The sequence below is a fragment of the Oikopleura dioica genome, chromosome PAR (genome assembly GCF_907165135.1).
Source record: "Oikopleura dioica chromosome PAR, OKI2018_I68_1.0, whole genome shotgun sequence".
NCBI lineage: Eukaryota > Metazoa > Chordata > Appendicularia > Copelata > Oikopleuridae > Oikopleura > Oikopleura dioica.
In genome coordinates this window covers 1,490,501-1,510,861 of record NC_137293.1, presented here as the reverse complement: position 1 = coordinate 1,510,861, position 20,361 = coordinate 1,490,501, and the positions used below count along the sequence as shown (strand labels likewise).

Sequence of the window (20,361 nt, the reverse complement as noted above, 5' to 3'; positions counted from 1 at the left end):
GTAGTACAGACAGACAATTGATTTAATCATAGCGACGTCTGTCTCATCCCCAAGGAATTTTAATGATTTCTAAGGTCGAATTTGAAAGAGTTTTCCTCTATCGTCAAGAAATGTCGTCAAGTTGAAAAAAAGCTGATTTCGTAACTTTGGCGCGGCGCCAAAAACTCGACGAACTCAGTTATTTTTCTTTGTATTTCTGCCTACTTTTTTTGGACTCATCTGTTTTCCGAGGTCAAAAGAGCCTTTTTTAAATGAGAGAATTATTCATTTTTCTACTTGATAACAGGAATCAATGAAGGTTGAAATAACAGAGAAATAGAAGAAGAGACAAAAAAAAAATCTCTGAAAATTGGCTGCTGGTGCAATTTTCTGAAGCAGGTAGGCAAATATCAGGAAGAAAAAATGAAGTTCTAAGTGAGAGCATGAGAGTTTTGTAATGCCCTGCCAATATTTGACGCCGCCAAAAAACTACTTTTGGAGAGAATAAATAAAAAGAGAAAAAGTCTTCAGGGGGTACGTCTCCATCAAATTTCTGATCAAAAAATCCATTTTTAAAACGCCATGTATCGATTAATTTCAATGATGCGTATTGCCCTTGTGGCAGGGCTTTTTATAGCTAAGGGGGTGTGGTAAACTTGCGTAGTGGCTCTCTTTCTCTGAGAAAAAAAGGGCAAGAAATAAAAATATTTTTCTCACCAGCTATCTTTCTCTTTCTTTAGGCCCTCTCTGCCAAATTGGGAGAGAAAACAAAATAGTTGAATCAAATTAATTTGAGAAAAAAAGAGTCACAAAAGGTTAAAAATGAAATTAAGTTGAACAAAGTTCAAAGGTCGGCTGAGAAGACAAGTCTGAAGCAGAAACTGACAGGGGCGAAAATAAAGAAAAAGTGAAAATAAAGAAGAAAGAAAAATTCGGAAGGAAAACAGTCAGAAATGGAGGCTTTTAGGTCTCACACTGGAGAAAAGGTTAATTTTCATCTAATTTTTTAACCCATGAGCAAATTTTCGCTATTTTTGTACCATTTTTTCTTATTTTTTTGATGATTTTTGTACACTCAGATTTAGCTCTACGATGGACCCCCTGATGGTGGGTATGGATGGTGGATAGCTGCTGGCCACTTCATCAACATCGGGATCGGATATGGCTTCACAAAGTCCTTCGGCATCTTTTTTCCTTACATCAAAGAAGAGTATTCAGTCGACAACACAACCACTTCTCTCGTCTTTTCTATCATGATGTTCACTCAATACTCAGGTCAAATAAGCGCGTAAAACCGGGAAATTACAGTAAAATTCAGGTTCTCTTATTGGAAACTTAATCTACCGTCAATATGGCCCCCGCCTGACCCTGATGATCGGCGGCATCCTGTGCGGATCCGGGTTAATTCTCTGGGCCCTGCTCAAGAGTCTCTTCGCCCTGTACATCGGAGTCGGATTATTCGTCGGCCTAGGTTTTTCTTATGTCATTCTTGTGGGAAATGCAACTCTTTCTCGTTACTTTAAAAAACGACGACCTCAAGGAATGGCTAAGCCAGCATTTTTGAAAGAAGAAAATTAAAATACTTTTGCCCCCGAATTTACTCGTAAAAGAAAACTATGCGCTTAACCACGTGACAAGCACTGGCCTTTTCGATGACAGGTGTTCCAGTGATGTCGATCATCTTCCCGCTTATCTACGAATTTCTGTATGAAACTTTTGGAATGTACGGTGCTGTTCTCATTGTTGGTAAGTAATTTACTTTTCCTCCAAATTTTCTTTAAAAAAAAAACTTCAAAAAGGTGCGATTCAATTAAATGTCTGCGTCGGTGCCGCCTTTTTCCGCCCTATCAACCTCAAAAGTGACCATACCGGTACTGCCCAGCTCTCCCTTATCAAAAAACTCTCCAACGCCTTTGGCCGACTTATCCGAAATCCCAATTTTCTGATGTACTCAACGTCCATTGCGTTGACAATTTCTGGCAAATTCATGGTCAATCCATTCGTCAAACTCTACGCTGTCAAAAACGTCGGATTGGAGAAATACCAACCTGCTATGCGAAGGGATGACAAATCTTTATGAATATGAAAACACTTAATAACTAGCCCATCATTTGCAAGACCAAATTTTGCCCACAGTGCTTTCATCCTAAATCAGATTTTATCAATTTGCTCTGGCATTGATCTGATTTCAAGACCGCTGGGAGGAAGATTGTGCTCGACGAAGTTTATCAGAGAGAAGCTGGGCACTTTTGAGGTAAATTAGAAATATTTATTTACGATCTACTCGACACACTCATAATCATCTTTTATTTGATACATCAAATTGTAATAAAGCTTAAATTTAAAAATTTGAATTATTATTAAGCACTTTGTGGTTTTTGCTTCTTAAGAAAGAAACAAGCAGAATATAAAAAATAGGTCAAATAACTAAAAATCATGACCTCCGGAGCTATTTTTGAGACTCTAAGAACCCTCCGACCGGAAGAGCCTCATTTCCTGACCTAATAACCTTTTTAAGACTTTCTCCCTCTGCGTCGTTGCGCTCGGTTGTTGCAACCTCTTCGCTCCGTTTTGGGTGACGAGCTTCAACAGTTTTGCTGCCTATGGAGTCATTTTCGGCCTCTGCTTCGGTCTCACCATCGGTGTTGAATGGTCGAACGTCTCCGAACTCGTCGAAACAGACATTCTTTCCGATGCAATCACTTTCATCCAGCTCGAAACCTCGATCGGAGTCCTCTTGAGTCCATTGGCCGGTGGCTACATTTCCGACAAGACTGGAGACTACTCGTACGTATTCTACATCGCTGGAATGCTTCTCTTAGCTGCCGCAGCTTTCGCTGGAGCTGGTAAGTTCATTCTTTTTAGAGCAGGTTGAACAAAGCTGAGAAGTCCAAGAATTTTTGAATGAGCGAGCTTTGACCTTTTTTGAATTAATTTTTCTTCGGAATTTTAGCTCTCTTTTTTTCTTAATTTTTGTTTTACTAACTGAAGTTTCAAGTAGATAACCCAGTAAAAAGGACAGTTGACAGGTGGCAGTTGATAAGAAAAACTCACAAAAGATCACTAGAATTACCTTCGTTCTTGAGCAAACAATAGTTTATCGAGGAGGAACCCGAAATCTTATTTATTTTTTAAAGTTGCGGTTCGTCGACGATGCTCGCTCAAAGAAATGGTTGTTGAAGAAGTTGAACCCGTCGCTGCGAGAAAGTCTTCGATGATGGCTGAAAAGGATGGTTTTGAAATGACGAACTCGGTGATGCTCAATGCGCCAGATGGAAGCCAGATTGTCAACTCCAAGAGCTTCTTGGGAGTGAATGTTGCTGTGAACCCGAATGCGAGATTTAGGGGAAAGACTAAGGAAGAAGCTGATATGGTAAGACTCTTCTATCGATTTCCCTTCTATTCGTAATTTTAGGCCGATGGAATTACCGCAAGTTGTGCCTCTCTTCACGCATAGAATATTTTTCTTTCAATAAATTCACTCTCTGACAAACAAAAACTCTGTTTGATAACTCGCGAATCATAACACCACATGAGGGCGCTACAATTGTCTTGGTATCTGAAAACCGAAGTTCGTTCGATCTATGCCTCGTATGTCGCGCAAACAGCACTAGAAAGTCATTTGCGCCGGCTTAATTGAAGCACTAAATCATAGAATGGTAGAGTTTATCACGGGCAGAACGAATTTTCAGGTGTCTTATGGTTTTCTATCTGAGCTTTTCCGGTAATAGAAAAATTTGATAAAAAGCAAAATAATCGCATGATCGCCGTTAATATCCCGTTCCTTAGTATAAATTTCGTTGAAATACAGTATTTGATCGTCCTTCGCAACAGAACAGTAATCAGCATTGTGTTAATCCTCACGCGATAGAAAAGCTTGACCGCATCCCTTGATTATTCACTTTGTTTTGCTCCTTACAGGTAAGTTTTCTCCTCCCTTTTTTATACCAGTGTTATTTATAAAGAGAAACGAACTCAAAACCATCAATGCGAGAAGTGATCTCTATCCACGTCGGCCAGGCTGGAGCCCAAATCGGTAACTCCTGCTGGGAGCTTTACTGCCTCGAGCACGGAATCAACCCCGACGGAACCTTGTCCGACACGCCCAACAAGTCCCAATTCACTCACAAAGACGACGACAGCTACACCACCTTTTTCTCCTCCTCCGATACCAAGCGCTTTGTCCCTCGAGCTGTCATCGTCGATTTGGAACCAACTGTCATTGACACTATCAAACAGTCGAAGCACAAGGACTTGTATCACCCAGAACAGCTCATCGCGGGGAAAGAAGATGCTGCGAATAATTATGCTAGAGGTCATTACACGATCGGAAAGGAATTGATTGACACTGTGTTGAACAGAGTCAGAAAATTGACTGAAAATTGCTCTGGTCTTCAGGTGACAATTGCCAAGATTTCTTGTTTAGTTCGACATGTCTTCTTTATAGCTAATTAGTTAAAATATTATTTAATAGAGGGTAGATTTTGTCGATAATCTACCGAATAGCTTAAAAAATGACATACATTTGGTTAATTTCTCAATAATCTAAATTCATTTATTTACCGTTATAAAATATTTTTCAGGGCTTTATGGTTTTCCATTCTTTCGGCGGCGGAACTGGTTCTGGATTCACTTCCCTCCTGATGGAGCGACTTTCCGTCGATTATGGCAAAAAATCCAAGCTTGAGTTCGCTGTCTATCCAGGTAATCTTCTTATTTCAACCGCTACTTGGTCAACTAAAATGACAAGAAAACTTCCTCCGAGAAATCATTTATCAAAACATTTTTGAAAGTGAATCTGAGTCCCAAATCTAATTGAGCAATTTGAATAATCTTCTTGTTTCGTAAGCTCCTCGCGTGGCGACTGCGGTGGTCGAGCCTTACAACTCGATTCTGACAACGCACACGACCCTTGAGCATTCCGATTGTGCATTTATGGTGGATAACGAGGCGATTTACGACATTTGCCGCAGCCACCTCGGTGTCGAACGCCCCAACTACGAATCCCTCAATCGCATCATCGCCCAAGTCGTCAGCTCGATCACTGCCTCGTTGCGATTCTCGGGCGCGCTCAACGTCGATCTCAACGAATTCCAAACGAACTTAGTGCCCTACCCAAGGTGAGCGCCGCTGCGGCCGGAACGTGAATTACTTTCCATAAGAGGGGCTCTCGAAAAGCTGGAATGTGGGAAAGAATGAGTTTTTAACATTTTACGCTTTTAGAATTCACTTCCCGCTGGCGACTTACGCGCCTGTGGTTTCAAAAGAGAGGGCTGGACACGAAACTCATTCTGTTCAGGTACGCTCTGAGTAACGCGCTTTGTTCTGTTAATTTTTCTTCAGGAAATCACAACTGCCTGCTTCGAAGCTTCGAACCAAATGGTCAAGTGCGATCCTAAGCAGGGCAAGTACATGGCCTGCTGCTTGCTCTACCGAGGCGACGTCGTCCCCAAAGATGTCAACGCTGCCATCGCCAACATCAAGATGAAGCGATCCATCCAGTTCGTTGACTGGTGCCCAACTGGCTTCAAGGTCGGAATCAACTACGAAGCGCCCACCGTCGTGCCCAACGCCGACCAAGCCGCTGTTCCAAGAGCTGTCTGTATGCTCAGCAATACTACCGCCATCGCCGAGGCTTGGAACCGTCTCAACAGGTACTTTTTTCAAAAATGAAAAATTGAAACTTCACACCAAACCGGCGAAAAAATAAGCCGAGGGGCTTAAATCCTTGCGCAAAGTGGTCATTATGGAAATGAGAGACTCAGAATGACCATGATGAGGACATTGATGACCCTGTCTTATGATTCTTTTTTGCTTTTCGACAAGTTTTAGCACTGACAAAATTGCTCATCAACGAATTACTAATTGTTCTTTTAGAAAATTCGATTTGATGTATGCCAAACGAGCCTTCATCCACTGGTACGTCGGAGAAGGAATGGAGGAAGGAGAATTCGGAGAAGCCCGAGAAGATCTCGCCGCTCTTGAGAAGGATTACGAAGAAGTTGCTGCTGATTATGAGGAAGATGTTCAGGACCCTGATGAATATTAGAAACTGGAAATAAAGAGAGTTATCCATTGTAGCTTTTATTTATGAAGCCAGTGAAATCTTTCATAGCATTTTGATGAGTTGAAGGTCTTCGTCTGTCAGTAACATTACGTAATGCCTAAAAATACGGAGATCAGATAAAGTCTTGAAGAAAGGTCTGAACAAGAATCTAGAATCCCCTCGTGTTGTATAGAACTATTCCCTCTTGATAATCAAAAGTACCTTTGGGAGGGTAGATCTTGAGGAAACACTTGAGCTGAAGCTTGAAACCGATCTAAAAATGCAATTTTAATTGTCAATTCATAATTGGACGTTCCATTTTGGGAGTGGCTATTTCATTTGAGATGAACCTTGACCATTGTTGCTATTCAGAAATTAAACTACTTACACTGGTGACGTGACGCGGGGTACAGTTGATGTTCTTGGCTCATATGGAGAGGCATATGGAAGGGTTGTCATCCGAATATTGCTTTTTTGAAGCTTTGGGCTTTCCCTCAAAGGAACTCCCAAAGGATGCTAGGGGAATATTAATCAGCTTTCTTTGTTGATTCCAAGTTGAACCTGAAAAACTGGAATGATCTTCTTCTCCGGCGGAGGAGAGAATTCAAGGACATCGTTGGCGTCGAAAAATCGAAGTGCAATTGCTTGAGAAATTGCAGCAAGAAGAGTCAATGCCGCGGAATATAAGCAGAGAGTGAGACCGCGAGCCCAATCGCGGTTTCCTTGGTCTTGGACGACGTCGACGGAAATCATGATGATGACCATGACAGCGGTAATGATCTCGCATGCGAAGCAGATGAGGGTGGTTCTTTTTTGAGTTCACTTATCGTTCTATCCCTAGATGCACAATTCTGTTTGAAAATAATTAAAATCGGAAATCAGTAAAAACACTCCTTTAAAATTCACTGATCAATAAAAGTGAAAAATTTTATGGTCTTCCATGGCCTTTACTAGATTCAAGATTGAACTCATTCCCAAGAACATATTTCGCGATACAATGCTTCGTCTTCATTTTCAACCCAAAAAGGAGCACACATTCCAAGCTGAAAACACTGAGCATGAAAATGATAGCCAGCAGAATTTGCGACGTTCCGAGAAGAATTCTTCCAGTGAGAACCCAACTTTCATAAGGCTTTTTAATGACGTCTGACAGTCAGAAGGGAGCTGTTTAGGGAACAAATACTGTTATATAGTTGCGGTAAAATGATGCATAAAATTAATATTAAATGAAAGGCCAGTTTTCAGATCATTTTGTCGGATAATAAGGTTACCGAATTGCTCTGAATCTCTTATGCATTTGCACCAGACTGCATTAACCGAAAGTTATATTACTAGGAATAGTGTAATGAATCAAAAATAAATGACCCTTTTCGAGTTTATAGACGTTATTTAGACAGCACTTCATCACTCGATTGTCCGGGAAGAGCTTTTTTTCATGTTAAAACCGGAGAAAATATGGTCTACTTAAAGCATGAACTCGTTAAAGCTCGGCCGATTCCAGGAAAAGATCAATTTTTCCTAGAATTCTAGAAAAAATTCGAGAAGGGCACTTTGTTTTGTTGTTTTTCTTACATAAGTATTTAGTTGGAAGAAACGGAAAATGGGGGAAGAGTTCCGAAATGTTACGATTCCCCAATTTTGGATCGACAATGGATTTACTGCGGAGACCCTCCCGATTTGGTACAATACTCTTGCCGTCAGTAAGTAGAAGTGTTTATTGAAAGCTTATTCTTCGCCCCTTTTAAAAGGGCAGGAAAATAAGGGCGTCGCTTACTTATCAATTTCAGTCATGATTGCATTCTTTTTTATATCAATCATAAACTGGACGGTGGCCTACATCGTCCGCAAGAAGATGGATCCCCTTAAACATTTTGGAGCGAAACCGATGACATCGCTGGAACGATACGCTCAAGCATGCAAATTCGGTCAAGAACCAGCGATGAATTTTGTCTCATCAACCCTAGTAACAAACGACCGAGTTTACGTCATCATTCGACTGACGATCGCCATCTGGTCTCTTTCACTCACTGCAATGATCAATGAAGGTTTAAGAACTTGGATCTTTGGAAGCTATTTCCCGCTTGGTAAGCTCAAACCCAAATCGCTAAAAATATCATTTTTTCAGCTCTCGTTTTGAGTATCTATGTCAATTTCAACAGGCACTTGATTATCCAAGGTTTTGGCTCAAAAGCTCAGACATGCAACAAGATATTGTCATTCATTTTCAACTTACAGGTAACAATGAAAATATGACAGAACATAAGTCTTTCTAGGCCCCATTGCGACTTATTCTTTCGCTCACAATGTGGACAAAATGGTTTGGAACATCTCGAGTGCGCGATATTTCCCGACGCATGGATGCTTCAAGATTCATTCTCTTTAACAAAGAGTTTGCTCCCTCGCTCTTTTTGCTTGTCGAATTGCTGTGGTTTGATACAAAAGTTTCCTATTTCGGAGTTTGGGCGCCAGTATTTATCTGTTGTATTACTGGAATTTCTCTTTTGCGAGCGATGAATCCCGAGCCTCCACAAGCGTCCCTGTAAGTCTATGAATCTTTTGTCTCTTTTGATAAAATTCTAGAGCCATGTTTAATCGTCCCTACTCAACGACCCTTCATGCATTTATTTTCTTCTTTGGAATAATAGTCATTCAATGGGGTCTGGCATCAATCTGCCTGTTCAAAATTTGGATCTTCAAGAAAATCCCGGTTATTGGCGAAAGACTTACCACTAGACAGGAAAGGGTTAAGGATTCAAGACAAATTATGCTCTGTATTTGCGCTAAATTTATCCCTTATCAAAGAAATGCGCTGCTGTTTTCAAGAAACGACAAGCCTTCAATTATTATTTCAAGGGAACCGAAGTGGCCAAGAAGCGAAAATCAACTGCCGCTTCTGAGTTCGGAAATATCGGAAAAAGAATGTCAACTGGAAAACGAGTCAGTACGATGGAGCGACTATAAATTCATGATTTCCTTGTTAAAAATACATTTTCAAAGAAATAAAAAAGCCGTTCCTTGGTAAATTTGTTGTGATGATATTGCCCGTCGCCCATTTTCTGCAAAGTGTCGTTCCATGATTACAGGAATACCACTGTAATAGTGTCGCGAAAACACACATTTTTATTACTGACGAACGAATAATATGATGTCACTTGTTCATCAGTAGCTTGTCAAAGCTGATTGACAAGCCAATAAGTTAGTATTAACGATTCATTACTGTATGTCCCGAAATTACTCTCGCAGACAACAACAAAAATGGTTTGTTCTGTAACATCCCGAAACATGCCTAAATAAAGTCGACAGGGTTAGTCAGGGAAAAATCTATTTAGCCCCCTCTGAATGGATAATCTAGTAATTTGATAGAGCGATTTCCATATGTTCAATCATTCAATTCAGGGCTTCCTGTTTTCATGGACATATGGTTTTTTTTCTGTAAAGGCGAATTCACCTAGACAGTTATCGTAGATCCCTTCATTGTCGTCCGAACCATCAGTTAGCCAGCAACGATGGTGGAAGGTTACTGAAGTTAATGATGAAATAAGATGGTATGATGAGGGTTTTGAATGAATTTTTTTTTAAAAAAGTTTATTTTATTTCTATTTTTTTAATAATTTATTGAGTTCGCAACACTTTTCATTCCAAGACATCTCGAGTACAAACTTTCATTATCGTCCGACTTATCAGTAATCCAACATCTATGTTGATAAGAAACTAGGTGTAAATAATTTATCTTTCAACTTCTCATTCCCGTGTCTAGTACCTGTGTGTAAGATAAAAGCAGCGAAGAGAAGAGTAATTCCTGTACAAAGCGCTATCTCTGAAGTCGTACTTCGCATAGGAACAGTTTCTCTGCAAGGCCAATTTACAGGATAATCGGATAAAAGGACAAATTGGCAACCGAGATGGGGGTTTCTTACAAGCTCAGAAGTAGTAAGCTTCAGATCTTTTTGTATCGAAGCAAAGTAAATAGAAATCGAAATTGGCGCGCTGAGCGCTTAATTGATACATCAAAGAAGATAAACTCATTCAATACATGTGGATCAAAACTTGTTAGATTTGGACAGACGCACTTCCGAATCGCAAGCCATTCATAAAGAAAATACTCGTGCTCAATTCTAGAATAATGAAATTATTTGTTTGCAACGGTACTTTCATCAGATCAGTTCGAAAATGACTACAGTCCAGGTACAGTTACTAATTCTGAATAAGAAATAAACTGAGGTCAATATTTTACGCTTCAAGTTCACAGCAAACAACAGTCTGCTTGAATTCCATTAAAGATGTTCCATCTGCTTTTTGTCTCGAAAATCATCTGTCAAAAAATAAAAGGAAGAAGGAGCAACTGCTGGTGGAGCGGATGATGATGTCGCCGCGAATTTCTGGTTTCACGCCATGGTTATGTTTCTTGGAGAAGAACTCCTTGGTGGTATCTTTATGGTCGTTTTGTTGCTCCTTGTTGGGCTGATCGTTTACTGTATCAAAAGAAATGGCGAGAAGAAAGCTGCTGCTTCTGAAGATTTTTAATAAAAACTACTGTTTTTGATTATCAACGCCGTGTTATACATTTTATTCGAATAATGATAATTGCAGCTTCAGTAGTTTATATTTTTAATAATATTGAACCATCAAAATGGTTAATGAAGAGATGGCGCGAGTCTACTCGAGCGCCCCTCGCTCTTTTTCCAAATGAGAGTTATAAAACTGGACGGACAGGGAGTTCGCTCGTCACAAATTGTCAACTTATAGAAAACCGCGAAGAGAAGCTTTTTTTAATCATGCAGTTTAGCATTCTTGGTAAGTTTGTTTTCTCCGCCAAAAATATCTTAAATTTTATTTTCTTTAAAACTTCGTTCGTTGTGACACCCTTACTTCAATAAGTTAAAATTTTTCGTTTGAAATCATAGAAGAAACAGTTCATAATTTGCTTCCTAGGTCTTATTCTTCCGTTTACCCTCGGCACAGCCGAATCTATGTCTCGACCCCCAGTCTGGTCCCTAATGGACCGAAGAGCACCTCCTCGACCAGGCCGACCGAACTGGAATCCTCAAGGGCTCAAATTCGGCAAATACAGATCTTTCGATCTTGGAAACAAATATTCCGTAAGTCGTCCCAATCAATTCCATTCACCGAGCATATTTAGTTCTAAAAATCGAACGGAATCAATCAAGTCTTCTTTGCCATGGAAATCCTCTTTTCTACCAATCTTCAAAGTCGTCCGAAATTTCCTACTTTTTTATCCCTTTTTTTTCTTCTTTTGCGAGAATTTAAAAATAAAATTATGTCAATTGCAGAAAATATGACTCATCCTCATCCAATTTGAAGACTAGACAGTAAATGAGACAGGATATTGACAAGTTAAATTGAGAATTTAACTCATTCTTCAACTGAAAAATTAATGACTTCGACTTTATATAAGGAAGCAATCTCCTGATCATCAAAAATTGATGCAGACAAGTGGACGAGTAAGAATTTGATTAACTCCAGATGTCTTCTGTTCAACTATTTATACAGTAGTTTGCACAGCCACTCAAGGTTTAGATCGGTACCTTGTTCGGTCAATTTTTCTCCTAAGTAGCTACAATCTACAGTGTCTTCGAATACAGTGTCGAGAAGTACCAAGTTGGTAGAGGTCTTGTTCTGTGGCACGATTTTCGCTTCAACTGTGGAATAAATAAAATCAGCAAAGCTCAAATACAACATAGATTCTCAAAGAAAAAATTAAAGATACGTGCGTCATGAGAAAACCAACATCTGGGACTCTTTTCTTGGCATGAAAATTTTGAAAAAAAAATGTAAAGAGAAAGTTGGAAGATGAAGATTTGCATTTCTTTTCTGGCTATTGTTTCGGCGCAAGTTACAGATGATTACTGTCGTGTGAGGGAGCAAATGGCGGATAATATAAAATACTATGGCGATGCTATCGGAACTGGTCAAACCCTTCCCAAGGTTGATATTTCTCTGTTTTTATAAGGAGAATGACCACATGGGCATCATATATTCGCTGCGAATGGGGGCAGTTATGTAAATAAATTTATGCTATCACATGCGGCCCTCTAGAAAAATGAATAAAGATATATCGAGCATCAGACTTGTGGTTCTTAGCTATAAGAAAAAAAATCAATTTCAATTTATTTTTGACCATTACAAAAAGACCGCTACATCGAGCAAGAAAAAACTTTCAACGAACTTGGCCGTTGCTACAACTCAATGGCTGAAGCTGGCGTCTTAGGTTTTCAATTATTATCTTCCTCAAGTTTCAACTGTAACCATTATCTCGCTAGAGACCGATCGAGATTGGGATAATCGATGCATCAGCTCTGGTATCTGCCGTGAAGACGGATCAGACTCTCGCCTCTGCTGCATCACCAACGATTTCAATCAACTCCAGCAGGCTTCGATTCTTCTCAGCTCTCACGTTGATGCTCTCGATCAGGTATTACAGTAACAACTGTAGCCTTATGATGATTTTAACGCGTTGTTCTTCATAGCAAATGGACAACATGCTGTCAGAAATGCTCCAAGTTGAATCCTGCATTACTGGACTTTGCTACGATGCGAAAATGACAGCTTTCTGAGGTCAAATACATTTTTACATATTGATTTTTGTATAGCGTATTTTTTTATTTCAAAGTATTGTAAAATGGGCAGATTGGAGTGAATGTAGGATTTATCGTTTCATTTTATTGTTTCATTTTGAAAATCTTTTCTGAAAAATTTTGAATAATTTTCATTAAAAATATTTATCCTTATTACGAATAGGCTGTGTAGTTACCAATAACGAAAATGTAGCATTTTATAAAATCGAAAATTTTTGCCTTGAGACGGCAACTAAACAAGAATCAAGGCAAGAAAGAAAAAGAAGCAAAAGTATGAAAGATTTTGCGAGAGAGCGCTGTCGTAGGAGCTTTGGATAATTTTCTCGTATCTTTGAGATGAAAACTGATCATCTTCAGCCAGGTCTTCGATCATTGAGTCGAATGCTTCCATAACTTGGGCGGGTTCCATCAGTACTTCTATTGATTTTTGAGCTGATGCTTCCAAGCTCTGTGCCTAAGGAAAGAAATCATTGGTCCTTTTTCAGAAAAAAAACAGTCACAAACCTCGATCATCTTCTCTTTCAATTCTTCCATTGTATTTCCGCCAAGAAAATTGTCGATGGAGTCTTTGAAACGATCATCATCCCTCAACTCGTCCATCACTGCGAAAAGGTCTTCTAAGTGTTCTTCCGTGGAGGTGATTATTTCAAGCGCCGAGCTAAAAATTGCGAAAAAAGCAAGTAAAATCTTCATTTTTCAATCTTCAAAATGATGAGGGTAAATCGGGTTTCGGATTTTTATACAGCAACCGTGACAGTTTAACGCACAATGAGGTCAATTCGTGAACAGGTGGAAATTATCAGTGCAGAAAATGGTTCCCTTGACAGGACAAAATAGATCAGCGGTATTGCATTTTTAACCAATTTATTGGCAGGAAAATAACGTTCAATGATGAACGCACTTTTCAGTTTAAAACAAGATGTCTTTCTTCAAAGTAAGAAAAAAAAAGATGAAGATAACTGTTTTCTTTTCGCTTTTTCTTGCGATTACAGCTTTCGACTACCGTGAATTTTATAAAAAATATCACCAAGGTTTCTTATTAATTCCCCTTTTACCCCTCGTCTACAGTGTATTTTCTAGAGCCAAGCCAGCTAGAAAGGGCTAGGAGCATAAGCGATTTGGAAGATGAAGACTTGGAAAGATACACTAGGAAGAGTCAAACATTTTTGTATGATCAAAGCTCAGTTTCACGAGCCTGTGCCGGTTATATGGAATATCTTGACTCTAATAAGAGATTGCATGGTCTTCAAGACTCGATCGTATGACTGTACTCTGTTCAGAACTCTCTTTCGTGACCTCATCAGCGAACACAAAAATCATCCACTCCTAATGAGCGTTAAATACGCTGTTTGAAATTCCAAATAAAAAACCGTTTTTCGAATTTTGAATTTTTATTTGCAGGAGCACAAGTGTTGTAGTAGGATTCTTTTGACAAGTTGGCACAGGAAGTTTTTAAAAATAAGAAAAGCCTAATTTCATAGTGTTTTTGCCTCTAATTTATGTTTTAAATATGTACAGGAAATGATTTTATCAGTTTAATTATGAGTCATAATAAAACATAGCTGATAAGGGTATGTTTGAAGGTCGATAAAATTTGTATAAAATGTATACTGTATAAATAAGCGGTAAGACAGTTGAAACTGAATTGTAAAATGTAGTGTAATTGATAGATTCTTTGAAATCAAGGAGGAGAAAAAATTGATTTAGTCCTTCTTGAGCTTGGCAGCTTCGGCCTTTTCGATGTACTCTCGGGCGATGTACTTCATGCCTTCGTCAGCGAGGAGGACGGGGAGGGAAATCTTCATGACGACGACCCATTCGGCGAAGGTGAGTGGGCAGATGTTGAAAACCTGAAAGCGAGAGGTTAAATTGAGTAACCATAATATTTCAATCTTACCATTGGCATGGGGTCGACGTAAAGAATGAAGAAGTGGAGAGACATGGAAAGGACGATAGATCCGCAAAGAAGTGGGTTCTGAGTTGGGGGCATGACGAAGAGCGACTGGTTCTCAGAAACGGAGTTCAAAGCGTTGAGCATTTCGATGGTGACCTTAAAATTGAGTTATTAGTCGAAATAAGGGTCGAGGAGTTTTACCAAGACGGAGAGAGCCATGGTCATTGGGTGAGGATCACCAAAGACAGAGCATTCCCACTCGCCGGATTCCATGAAGGCAAACTTTTCGGGCGAGATAGTGCACTGCATGAAGTGAGTGAGTTCCCACCAGGACATCTGGGGACCGTCAACGGCATAGAGGAACCACCAGCTAGAATTAAAGTTTTGAATACATTTTCCAGAGATTAAATATCTACCTAGAAGCCATGACAGTAGCAATACCGACGTAACCACCAATGACGCAGTATCGGAAAAGAAGCCAGGGGGAGATAAGAGCGTCATCGCTAGAATTTCCTTTGAGCCGGTTTTCTCAAAAATTAAATTACCTGGATCGAGGAGCCTTGTCCATGATATCAAGATCTGGAGGGTTGAAGGAGAGAGCGGTAGCGGGAAGACCTGAAATTGAGGTTGATAAAAAGTAACGAGAATTTTAACGAACCATCAGTGACAAGGTTGACCCAGAGGAGCTGGACGGGGATAAGGGCTTCTGGAACACCAAGAGCGGCAGCGAGGAAGATGCAGACGACTTCACCGATGTTGGAAGAGATGAGGTATCGGATGAACTAGACACCATATTATTGATACAAATTATCAAGAATAAGAAATTTATTAAATATTCCCTTGTCGAATTAACTCAATTATGATCTTTGATCAGTTTTTCAGAGCAATTCGAATGATTTAGAATCATACTTGAAATATATTGTCAATATTTTTTGGATAAACCTGTTTCATGTTGTTGTAAATGGCTCGGCCCTCTTCAACAGCAGCAACGATAGAAGTGAAGTTATCATCAGCGAGAACCATGTCGGAAGCGGACTTAGCAACAGCAGTACCAGAACCCATAGCAATACCGATATCGGCCTTCTTCAAAGCAGGGGCATCGTTGACACCATCACCAGTCTAGAAAAATGATGAGGACTGAGAAAGGAAGGAACGGCTTTACCATAGCGGTAACATCCTTGTTCTGCTGAAGGTATTCAACAAGCTTGGACTTGTGGGCGGGCTCGACTCGGGCAAAGCACTTGGCTCGCTTGGCGGCAGCAAACTGTTCGTCGGCGGAGAGGTCGTCGAATTCTCGGCCAGTGTAGGCCTTGCCAAAGGTCTCTTCGTTCTCAGAGAAGATTCCGATCTTTCGGCAGATGGCGATAGCAGTATCCTTTTGAAACACATGAGAATTTTAATAAAGCTCTGACTTGTACCTTGTTGTCACCAGTGATCATAACGACTCGGATGCCGGCTTCGTTGCAGGCCTTGATGGCGGGCTTGACTTCAGTTCGTGGGGGATCGAGCATACCACAGACACCAACGAAGGTAATGTCTAAAGTTTGAATCTTCATACTCTCTCTTTTTTAATCTTTGCTTACCAGATTCGTAGGAAGCGAATTTGGTAGAATCACCGAGGTCCATAGAGTCAGCAGCTGGAGGAGCATCTGAAATCAATGATGAGAATCTGTCCAATGGGGAAATTTAAAATGACTTACCGACGGTTCCAAGAGCGAGGCATCGGAGGGTGTCCTTGCCAGTTCCGTATTCGTTGATGAGCTTCTGGATCTGGGCTCGGGAAGAGGCAGTCATTGGGACCTTCTCGCCATTGACTCGCATGTGGGAGCATCGGGAGAGGACACCTTAACACCATAAATATCTAGGGAAATTGACAACAAGAAAAAAATATATCGAAGTCGTATTGAAAATCCTAATAATTTATAAGCTATAAAAGATGATAAGCAAGTTTAGTGCCCGGAACAAAGCTCTTAAATATATGCACTCTTACCTTCTGGAGCACCCTTGACGAACATCTTGTTGTCACCGCCGTTCTTAGGCTCAGCATAGACGGACATGGACTTTCGGTCTCGGGAGAATTCAAGAGTGAACTTCTTCTCCATCAAGGCTCGGATCTGGGCGTTGGCGGCGTTGCATCGTTCAGCCTTGTTCAATCGGCTCATATCAGCTCGGAAGACGTTCATCTTTTCGACAAGGACGACGAGGGCGGTTTCAGTGGCTTCACCGACCTTTTCGTAAACTTCCTTGTTGACGTTGTAGTCGACAGCGGAGTCGTTGCACATGGAGCAGATCATGGCGAGCTCGGCAAGAGAAGAGTAGTTGGAGCAGTCGATGGTTCGGCCGTTGAGAGTAACATCGCCTCGTGGTTCATAAGTAGAGCCAGAGATTTCGAACTCGTCCATTTTGCAAGAAGAGGAGTTAGTGGCATCGTTCATGGTGAACATCTTGATGCAGGACATCTGGTTGGTGGTCAAAGTACCGGTCTTGTCGGAGCAAATGACGGAGGTGCAGCCAAGAGTTTCGACGGAAGGAAGAGATCGGACGATGGAGTTCTTCTTGGCCATTCGGTTGGTTCCGAGGGCGAGGCAAGTGGTGATGACGGCGGGGAGACCCTCGGGAATGGCAGCGACGGCGAGAGCAACGGCGATCTGGAAAGATATTTTAATTCCCAAAAAAACATAAAGACCCATTAAATCAAATAATCTTCTTTACTAGCCTGATATAGCCTTAAATTTGGACTGACGGTCAATTTTTATAAGAACAATGTGCTTAATTTTCATGAATTATGTTTCAAAACTGTCCTTTTAAGGATAGGGCATCCTTAAAACTATAATTTCCAAGGTCAGCAATTAGCCTGCCAGGCCAGCTCAAAAAGCGCTCAAGCGCTAAGCTGCATTGCTCCATGACGATAATGCATCTCAAAAAGGTGTGAGGCCTGTACATGAGGTGAAGACAGCTACGCGCCCGGCAAATTTTAATCACTTATCGTGACCTCTGCTATTTCTGTATACCTTGAAATAGTAGACAGCGCCCTTGATGAAGGAGCCGCCGTGGACGGGGTCGTTGAAGTGTCCGATGTTGATCGCCCAGACAGCAATGCAGATGATGGAAATGAGCTTGGAAAGCTGCTCGCCGAACTCGTCGAGTTTCTGAGCGAGGGGAGTCTTTTCGGATTCGGTGGAGGCCATCTCATCTCGGATCTAGAATAAAATGTCAATGTTAATGGCGGAGATTTTGAAATCGATTTGCCCCGACTTAGCGCGAATAGAAAAAACTGATATCACTTTTGGATTCTTTTAGTACCAGCTTGCGATCAAGGAAATGGTTCACGGAACTCAAGCGATAAATTCAAAGGCGTCTCTATTTCAATAAGTTATTTCTATTGCGTCAAGATTTTAAGGCGTTACAATACAAATCAAAATATAATAGTACTCATTTCGATCTATTTAAATTGGTACCTTTCCGATTTCGGTGTTCTGGCCAGTTCCGACAACGATACCAATGCATCGACCAGACGCAACGTTGGTTCCAGAGAAAAGAAGGTTGGTCTTGTCCTGGTTGACAGCTCGGAGATCGTTGACAACTTCGGTCTGCTTCTGAACGGAAACGGATTCACCAGTCAAGAGGGCCTGGTCAATTCGCATGGAGGTAGAGTTGATCTGGAGGACTCGGATATCAGCGGGGATCTTGTCACCGACGGCGACTTCGACGATATCACCGGGGACGATTTCTCGGGCGAGGACTCGCTGGACTTGTTTTCGATCGGCTCGGAAGACCTTGCCCATCTCGGGCTCGTATTCCTTCAGGGCTTCGATGGCGGACTCGGCGTTCTTTTCCTGCCAGATACCGACGACGGCGTTGGCGATGAGGATGAGGAGGATAACAAGGGGCTCGACAAAGGCAGTGATTCCCTCGTCGTGGTCTTCGAAGAGGGCGAGGACAAAGGAGATGCAGGCAGCGAGGAGGAGGATTCGGACGAGCAAGTCTTCGAACTGCTCGATGATGAGTTCCATGAGGGATTTGCCTTCTTCGGCGGGGAGTTCGTTGAAGCCATATCTTTTCTGGTTGTCGGCGACCTGGAAAGAAAAAGTGAAGAAAACGATGAAATAAAAAACCCAGGTCTTTTTCTGGGATTATTTTATAAAAAATACAAATTATTTTAATGAAATTTTGTTTGTTATTTTTCGTATATTTTTTTACTAAGGGACATACCTGTTCTTTGGTCAAACCAACATCAGATTTGACATTGAAGAAGCGTAAGACCTCTTCGTCGGTCTTCGCCCACGGAGCTTCGATTCCCATCCCCGATTCTATCTAAAATGAATGAAATTAGGATTTTTCATCTCATTCAAATCCAATCTGCTCTGAATGAATCTTGCCGCCTTTTCAGGCAAATTGTATAAAAAAAAAGAGGGGCCAGAAAAGCTGCGCGCGCCCGGGGCTTTTATGGAATAAAAACAAGGCGCCTTTTATATAATTTCCAAAAAAAGTTGCATTCCAAGTTAGAGTTAGACTTTTGGTTATCTGAGAATGTCTAGTCAAGCCGCGCGCTCGTAAATAAATCTCTAGAAACACTCCTCTTCCAAAATGGCAATTAAAAAAAAGTAAACGCAAGTTGAGCGCCCGCGGGGCTGTGTGCCTAATTGCGACAAGGCTAGAGCTGCGGAGGCATCGATGCTCATCACCGCTCTTATCACTCGCTCGCCAAAGTCGCCTGAGGTGTAGTGCAGACGCGCAGATAAGCGACAATCACGCAAATTTTAAATCTAATTAATAATAGCCTAAGTGATAAATTCTCATTTTGTGACTTCCAAAGGAAATTTTCTTCATTAAAAATACCTTTTTTATCTTCGAAAATCTTTCTCAAATTCAAAATTGCCGATTCATAAAGTTTTCAGATGCGAGCAGAAAATTATTCATTTCATAGACTAGTTAAATAAACGTAATGCTTACTCTCTTGTTAAAATTTCCACACGGGCTGTCTTTTCTACTTCTCTTCAAAATTTTTTCAGGTGATTCTTTTTTGTTAAAAAATTTAGGAATGCATCATTATCGTTTCAATCTGGACATATAAAGGGTAATTGAAAGAAGCCAACGCTACAATATGGCCGAGAAACCGGGCCATCTGCACTATGAAATTTCCATGGATAGTTTCCACTAACGTCGAGACCCTGTTTTCCACATTTTTTAGTGTTACACTCACCTTATTTATCTTTTTCTTCTCGAAAAATCTCTCTCAACTTTAACAAAACTGTATTTGAAGCAAGACAGTAACTGAGCTTGTCAACCTTTTCCAGCATTCTTATACGCATTGAACGGCAACTGACAGTTATCACGTGATAAACTCCAAAGTTGCAACAACAGAGAAGATTCCCAACTGACTCGGTCGAAAAAGGGTTGATGTGATCAGAGCAGCCGGAAAATCCAAAAAGCGCGCAGCGGGAGACCTTTATCTGGCGATCGGATTCCGGCCGGCGGATCAGGAAAATGCAATTTTTTCAGTATACATTTCAGAATGCAGCTTCAATCGATCAATAATCAGTCAATTATTCGATTCCGTAGAATTTATTTTTTTGCTCGAATTTTCTTAACTTTGACGAACTCGGAAAACTCCATTGATAGATTGAATGATGAATTTCCTGTTGAGTGCTAATTGCGGCTGCCAAAATGATGATGCTTATTATTTCCCGAAAACAGGCTCCCCTTGGGTCTTGTCCTCAGGCGACAAACCTAATGGGGATGATTGGCAAAAAGAGGTCTAAAAACTCTTCTTTTTCGTCAAGCGCAGGAAAAGGCGATAACAGTTGGGCGATAACAGATAGCCCTTCCGAGCAAGGCTTTCAAAG

The 20,361-nt window shown here is 40.8% G+C and overlaps 6 protein-coding genes and 1 long non-coding RNA gene across 7 annotated transcripts; 5 read left to right on the top strand and 2 right to left on the bottom strand.

Annotated features, from left to right (window-relative positions):
• Nucleotides 1-670: 670 nt before the first annotated feature.
• LOC145702990 (monocarboxylate transporter 2-like) lies at nt 671-3,478 on the top strand. The gene is given in 8 exon segments (XM_081780291.1): nt 671-965; nt 1,065-1,254; nt 1,298-1,519; nt 1,618-1,725; nt 1,779-2,233; nt 2,498-2,825; nt 3,117-3,352; nt 3,395-3,478. Coding segments are annotated over 8 exon segments (1,614 nt in total). The 5' UTR covers nt 671-932; the 3' UTR covers nt 3,437-3,478.
• A 467-nt stretch (nt 3,479-3,945) lies between these two features.
• LOC145702984 (tubulin alpha-2 chain-like) lies at nt 3,946-6,047 on the top strand. The gene is made up of 6 exons (XM_081780284.1): nt 3,946-4,377; nt 4,563-4,683; nt 4,829-5,099; nt 5,203-5,278; nt 5,323-5,633; nt 5,857-6,047. Exons 1-6 carry the CDS (start codon nt 3,967-3,969, stop codon nt 6,026-6,028), a joined length of 1,362 nt encoding a protein of 453 aa, XP_081636410.1. The 5' UTR covers nt 3,946-3,966; the 3' UTR covers nt 6,029-6,047.
• Nucleotides 6,048-7,615: 1,568 nt separating this feature from the next.
• LOC145703732 (uncharacterized) lies at nt 7,616-9,048 on the top strand. The gene is made up of 6 exons (XM_081781126.1): nt 7,616-7,725; nt 7,813-8,109; nt 8,151-8,260; nt 8,299-8,564; nt 8,606-8,762; nt 8,828-9,048. The coding sequence occupies exons 1-6, from the start codon at nt 7,626-7,628 to the stop codon at nt 8,984-8,986; spliced, it is 1,089 nt and encodes a 362-aa protein (XP_081637252.1). The 5' UTR covers nt 7,616-7,625; the 3' UTR covers nt 8,987-9,048.
• A 1,680-nt stretch (nt 9,049-10,728) lies between these two features.
• On the top strand, nt 10,729-11,306 carry LOC145705444 (uncharacterized). Its single transcript, XR_014134591.1, has 3 exons — nt 10,729-10,819; nt 10,958-11,124; nt 11,166-11,306. It is a non-coding gene; the product is annotated as an uncharacterized LOC145705444 (long non-coding RNA).
• Nucleotides 11,307-11,830: 524 nt separating this feature from the next.
• LOC145703675 (uncharacterized) lies at nt 11,831-12,625 on the top strand. The gene is made up of 4 exons (XM_081781059.1): nt 11,831-11,942; nt 12,171-12,254; nt 12,307-12,458; nt 12,514-12,625. Exons 1-4 carry the CDS (start codon nt 11,837-11,839, stop codon nt 12,598-12,600), a joined length of 429 nt encoding a protein of 142 aa, XP_081637185.1. The 5' UTR covers nt 11,831-11,836; the 3' UTR covers nt 12,601-12,625.
• A 16-nt stretch (nt 12,626-12,641) lies between these two features.
• Nucleotides 12,642-13,339, bottom strand: LOC145703674 (uncharacterized). The gene is made up of 2 exons (XM_081781058.1): nt 13,126-13,339; nt 12,642-13,075 (listed from the first exon to the last, which is right to left on the bottom strand). Exons 1-2 carry the CDS (start codon nt 13,312-13,314, stop codon nt 12,854-12,856), a joined length of 411 nt encoding a protein of 136 aa, XP_081637184.1. The 5' UTR covers nt 13,315-13,339; the 3' UTR covers nt 12,642-12,853.
• An 801-nt stretch (nt 13,340-14,140) lies between these two features.
• On the bottom strand, nt 14,141-19,737 carry LOC145702981 (sarcoplasmic/endoplasmic reticulum calcium ATPase 1-like). The gene is made up of 16 exons (XM_081780282.1): nt 19,719-19,737; nt 18,728-18,829; nt 17,974-18,591; nt 17,527-17,715; nt 16,506-17,163; nt 16,216-16,359; nt 16,099-16,164; nt 15,934-16,052; nt 15,678-15,890; nt 15,458-15,634; nt 15,174-15,297; nt 15,061-15,130; nt 14,932-15,018; nt 14,717-14,885; nt 14,519-14,671; nt 14,141-14,471 (listed from the first exon to the last, which is right to left on the bottom strand). Exons 2-16 carry the CDS (start codon nt 18,815-18,817, stop codon nt 14,325-14,327), a joined length of 3,024 nt encoding a protein of 1,007 aa, XP_081636408.1. The 5' UTR covers nt 18,818-18,829; nt 19,719-19,737; the 3' UTR covers nt 14,141-14,324.
• Nucleotides 19,738-20,361: the final 624 nt, after the last annotated feature.

Excerpts from the sequence above, each read along its gene's own strand:
- LOC145703732 (XM_081781126.1), top strand. The coding sequence starts at position 7,626 with ATGGGGGAAGAGTTCCGAAATGTTACGATTCCCCAATTTTGGATCGAC. Across the intron at positions 7,726-7,812 it reads GTACAATACTCTTGCCGTCA|TCATGATTGCATTCTTTTTT; the intron begins GTAAGTAGAAGT and ends TATCAATTTCAG. Across the intron at positions 8,261-8,298 it reads CATTCATTTTCAACTTACAG|GCCCCATTGCGACTTATTCT; the intron begins GTAACAATGAAA and ends AAGTCTTTCTAG.
- LOC145702984 (XM_081780284.1), top strand. The coding sequence starts at position 3,967 with ATGCGAGAAGTGATCTCTATCCACGTCGGCCAGGCTGGAGCCCAAATC. Across the intron at positions 4,378-4,562 it reads AAAATTGCTCTGGTCTTCAG|GGCTTTATGGTTTTCCATTC; the intron begins GTGACAATTGCC and ends AATATTTTTCAG. Across the intron at positions 4,684-4,828 it reads TGAGTTCGCTGTCTATCCAG|CTCCTCGCGTGGCGACTGCG; the intron begins GTAATCTTCTTA and ends TTGTTTCGTAAG.
- LOC145702981 (XM_081780282.1), bottom strand. The coding sequence starts at position 18,817 with ATGGGAATCGAAGCTCCGTGGGCGAAGACCGACGAAGAGGTCTTACGC. Across the intron at positions 15,891-15,933 it reads TGATCACTGGTGACAACAAG|GATACTGCTATCGCCATCTG; the intron begins GTACAAGTCAGA and ends GTGTTTCAAAAG. Across the intron at positions 14,472-14,518 it reads ACGTCGACCCCATGCCAATG|GTTTTCAACATCTGCCCACT; the intron begins GTAAGATTGAAA and ends TCTCGCTTTCAG.
- LOC145703674 (XM_081781058.1), bottom strand. The coding sequence starts at position 13,314 with ATGAAGATTTTACTTGCTTTTTTCGCAATTTTTAGCTCGGCGCTTGAA. Across the intron at positions 13,076-13,125 it reads TGAAAGAGAAGATGATCGAG|GCACAGAGCTTGGAAGCATC; the intron begins GTTTGTGACTGT and ends TTCTTTCCTTAG.
- LOC145703675 (XM_081781059.1), top strand. The coding sequence starts at position 11,837 with ATGAAGATTTGCATTTCTTTTCTGGCTATTGTTTCGGCGCAAGTTACA. Across the intron at positions 12,255-12,306 it reads GGCTGAAGCTGGCGTCTTAG|AGACCGATCGAGATTGGGAT; the intron begins GTTTTCAATTAT and ends TTATCTCGCTAG. Across the intron at positions 12,459-12,513 it reads ACGTTGATGCTCTCGATCAG|CAAATGGACAACATGCTGTC; the intron begins GTATTACAGTAA and ends TGTTCTTCATAG.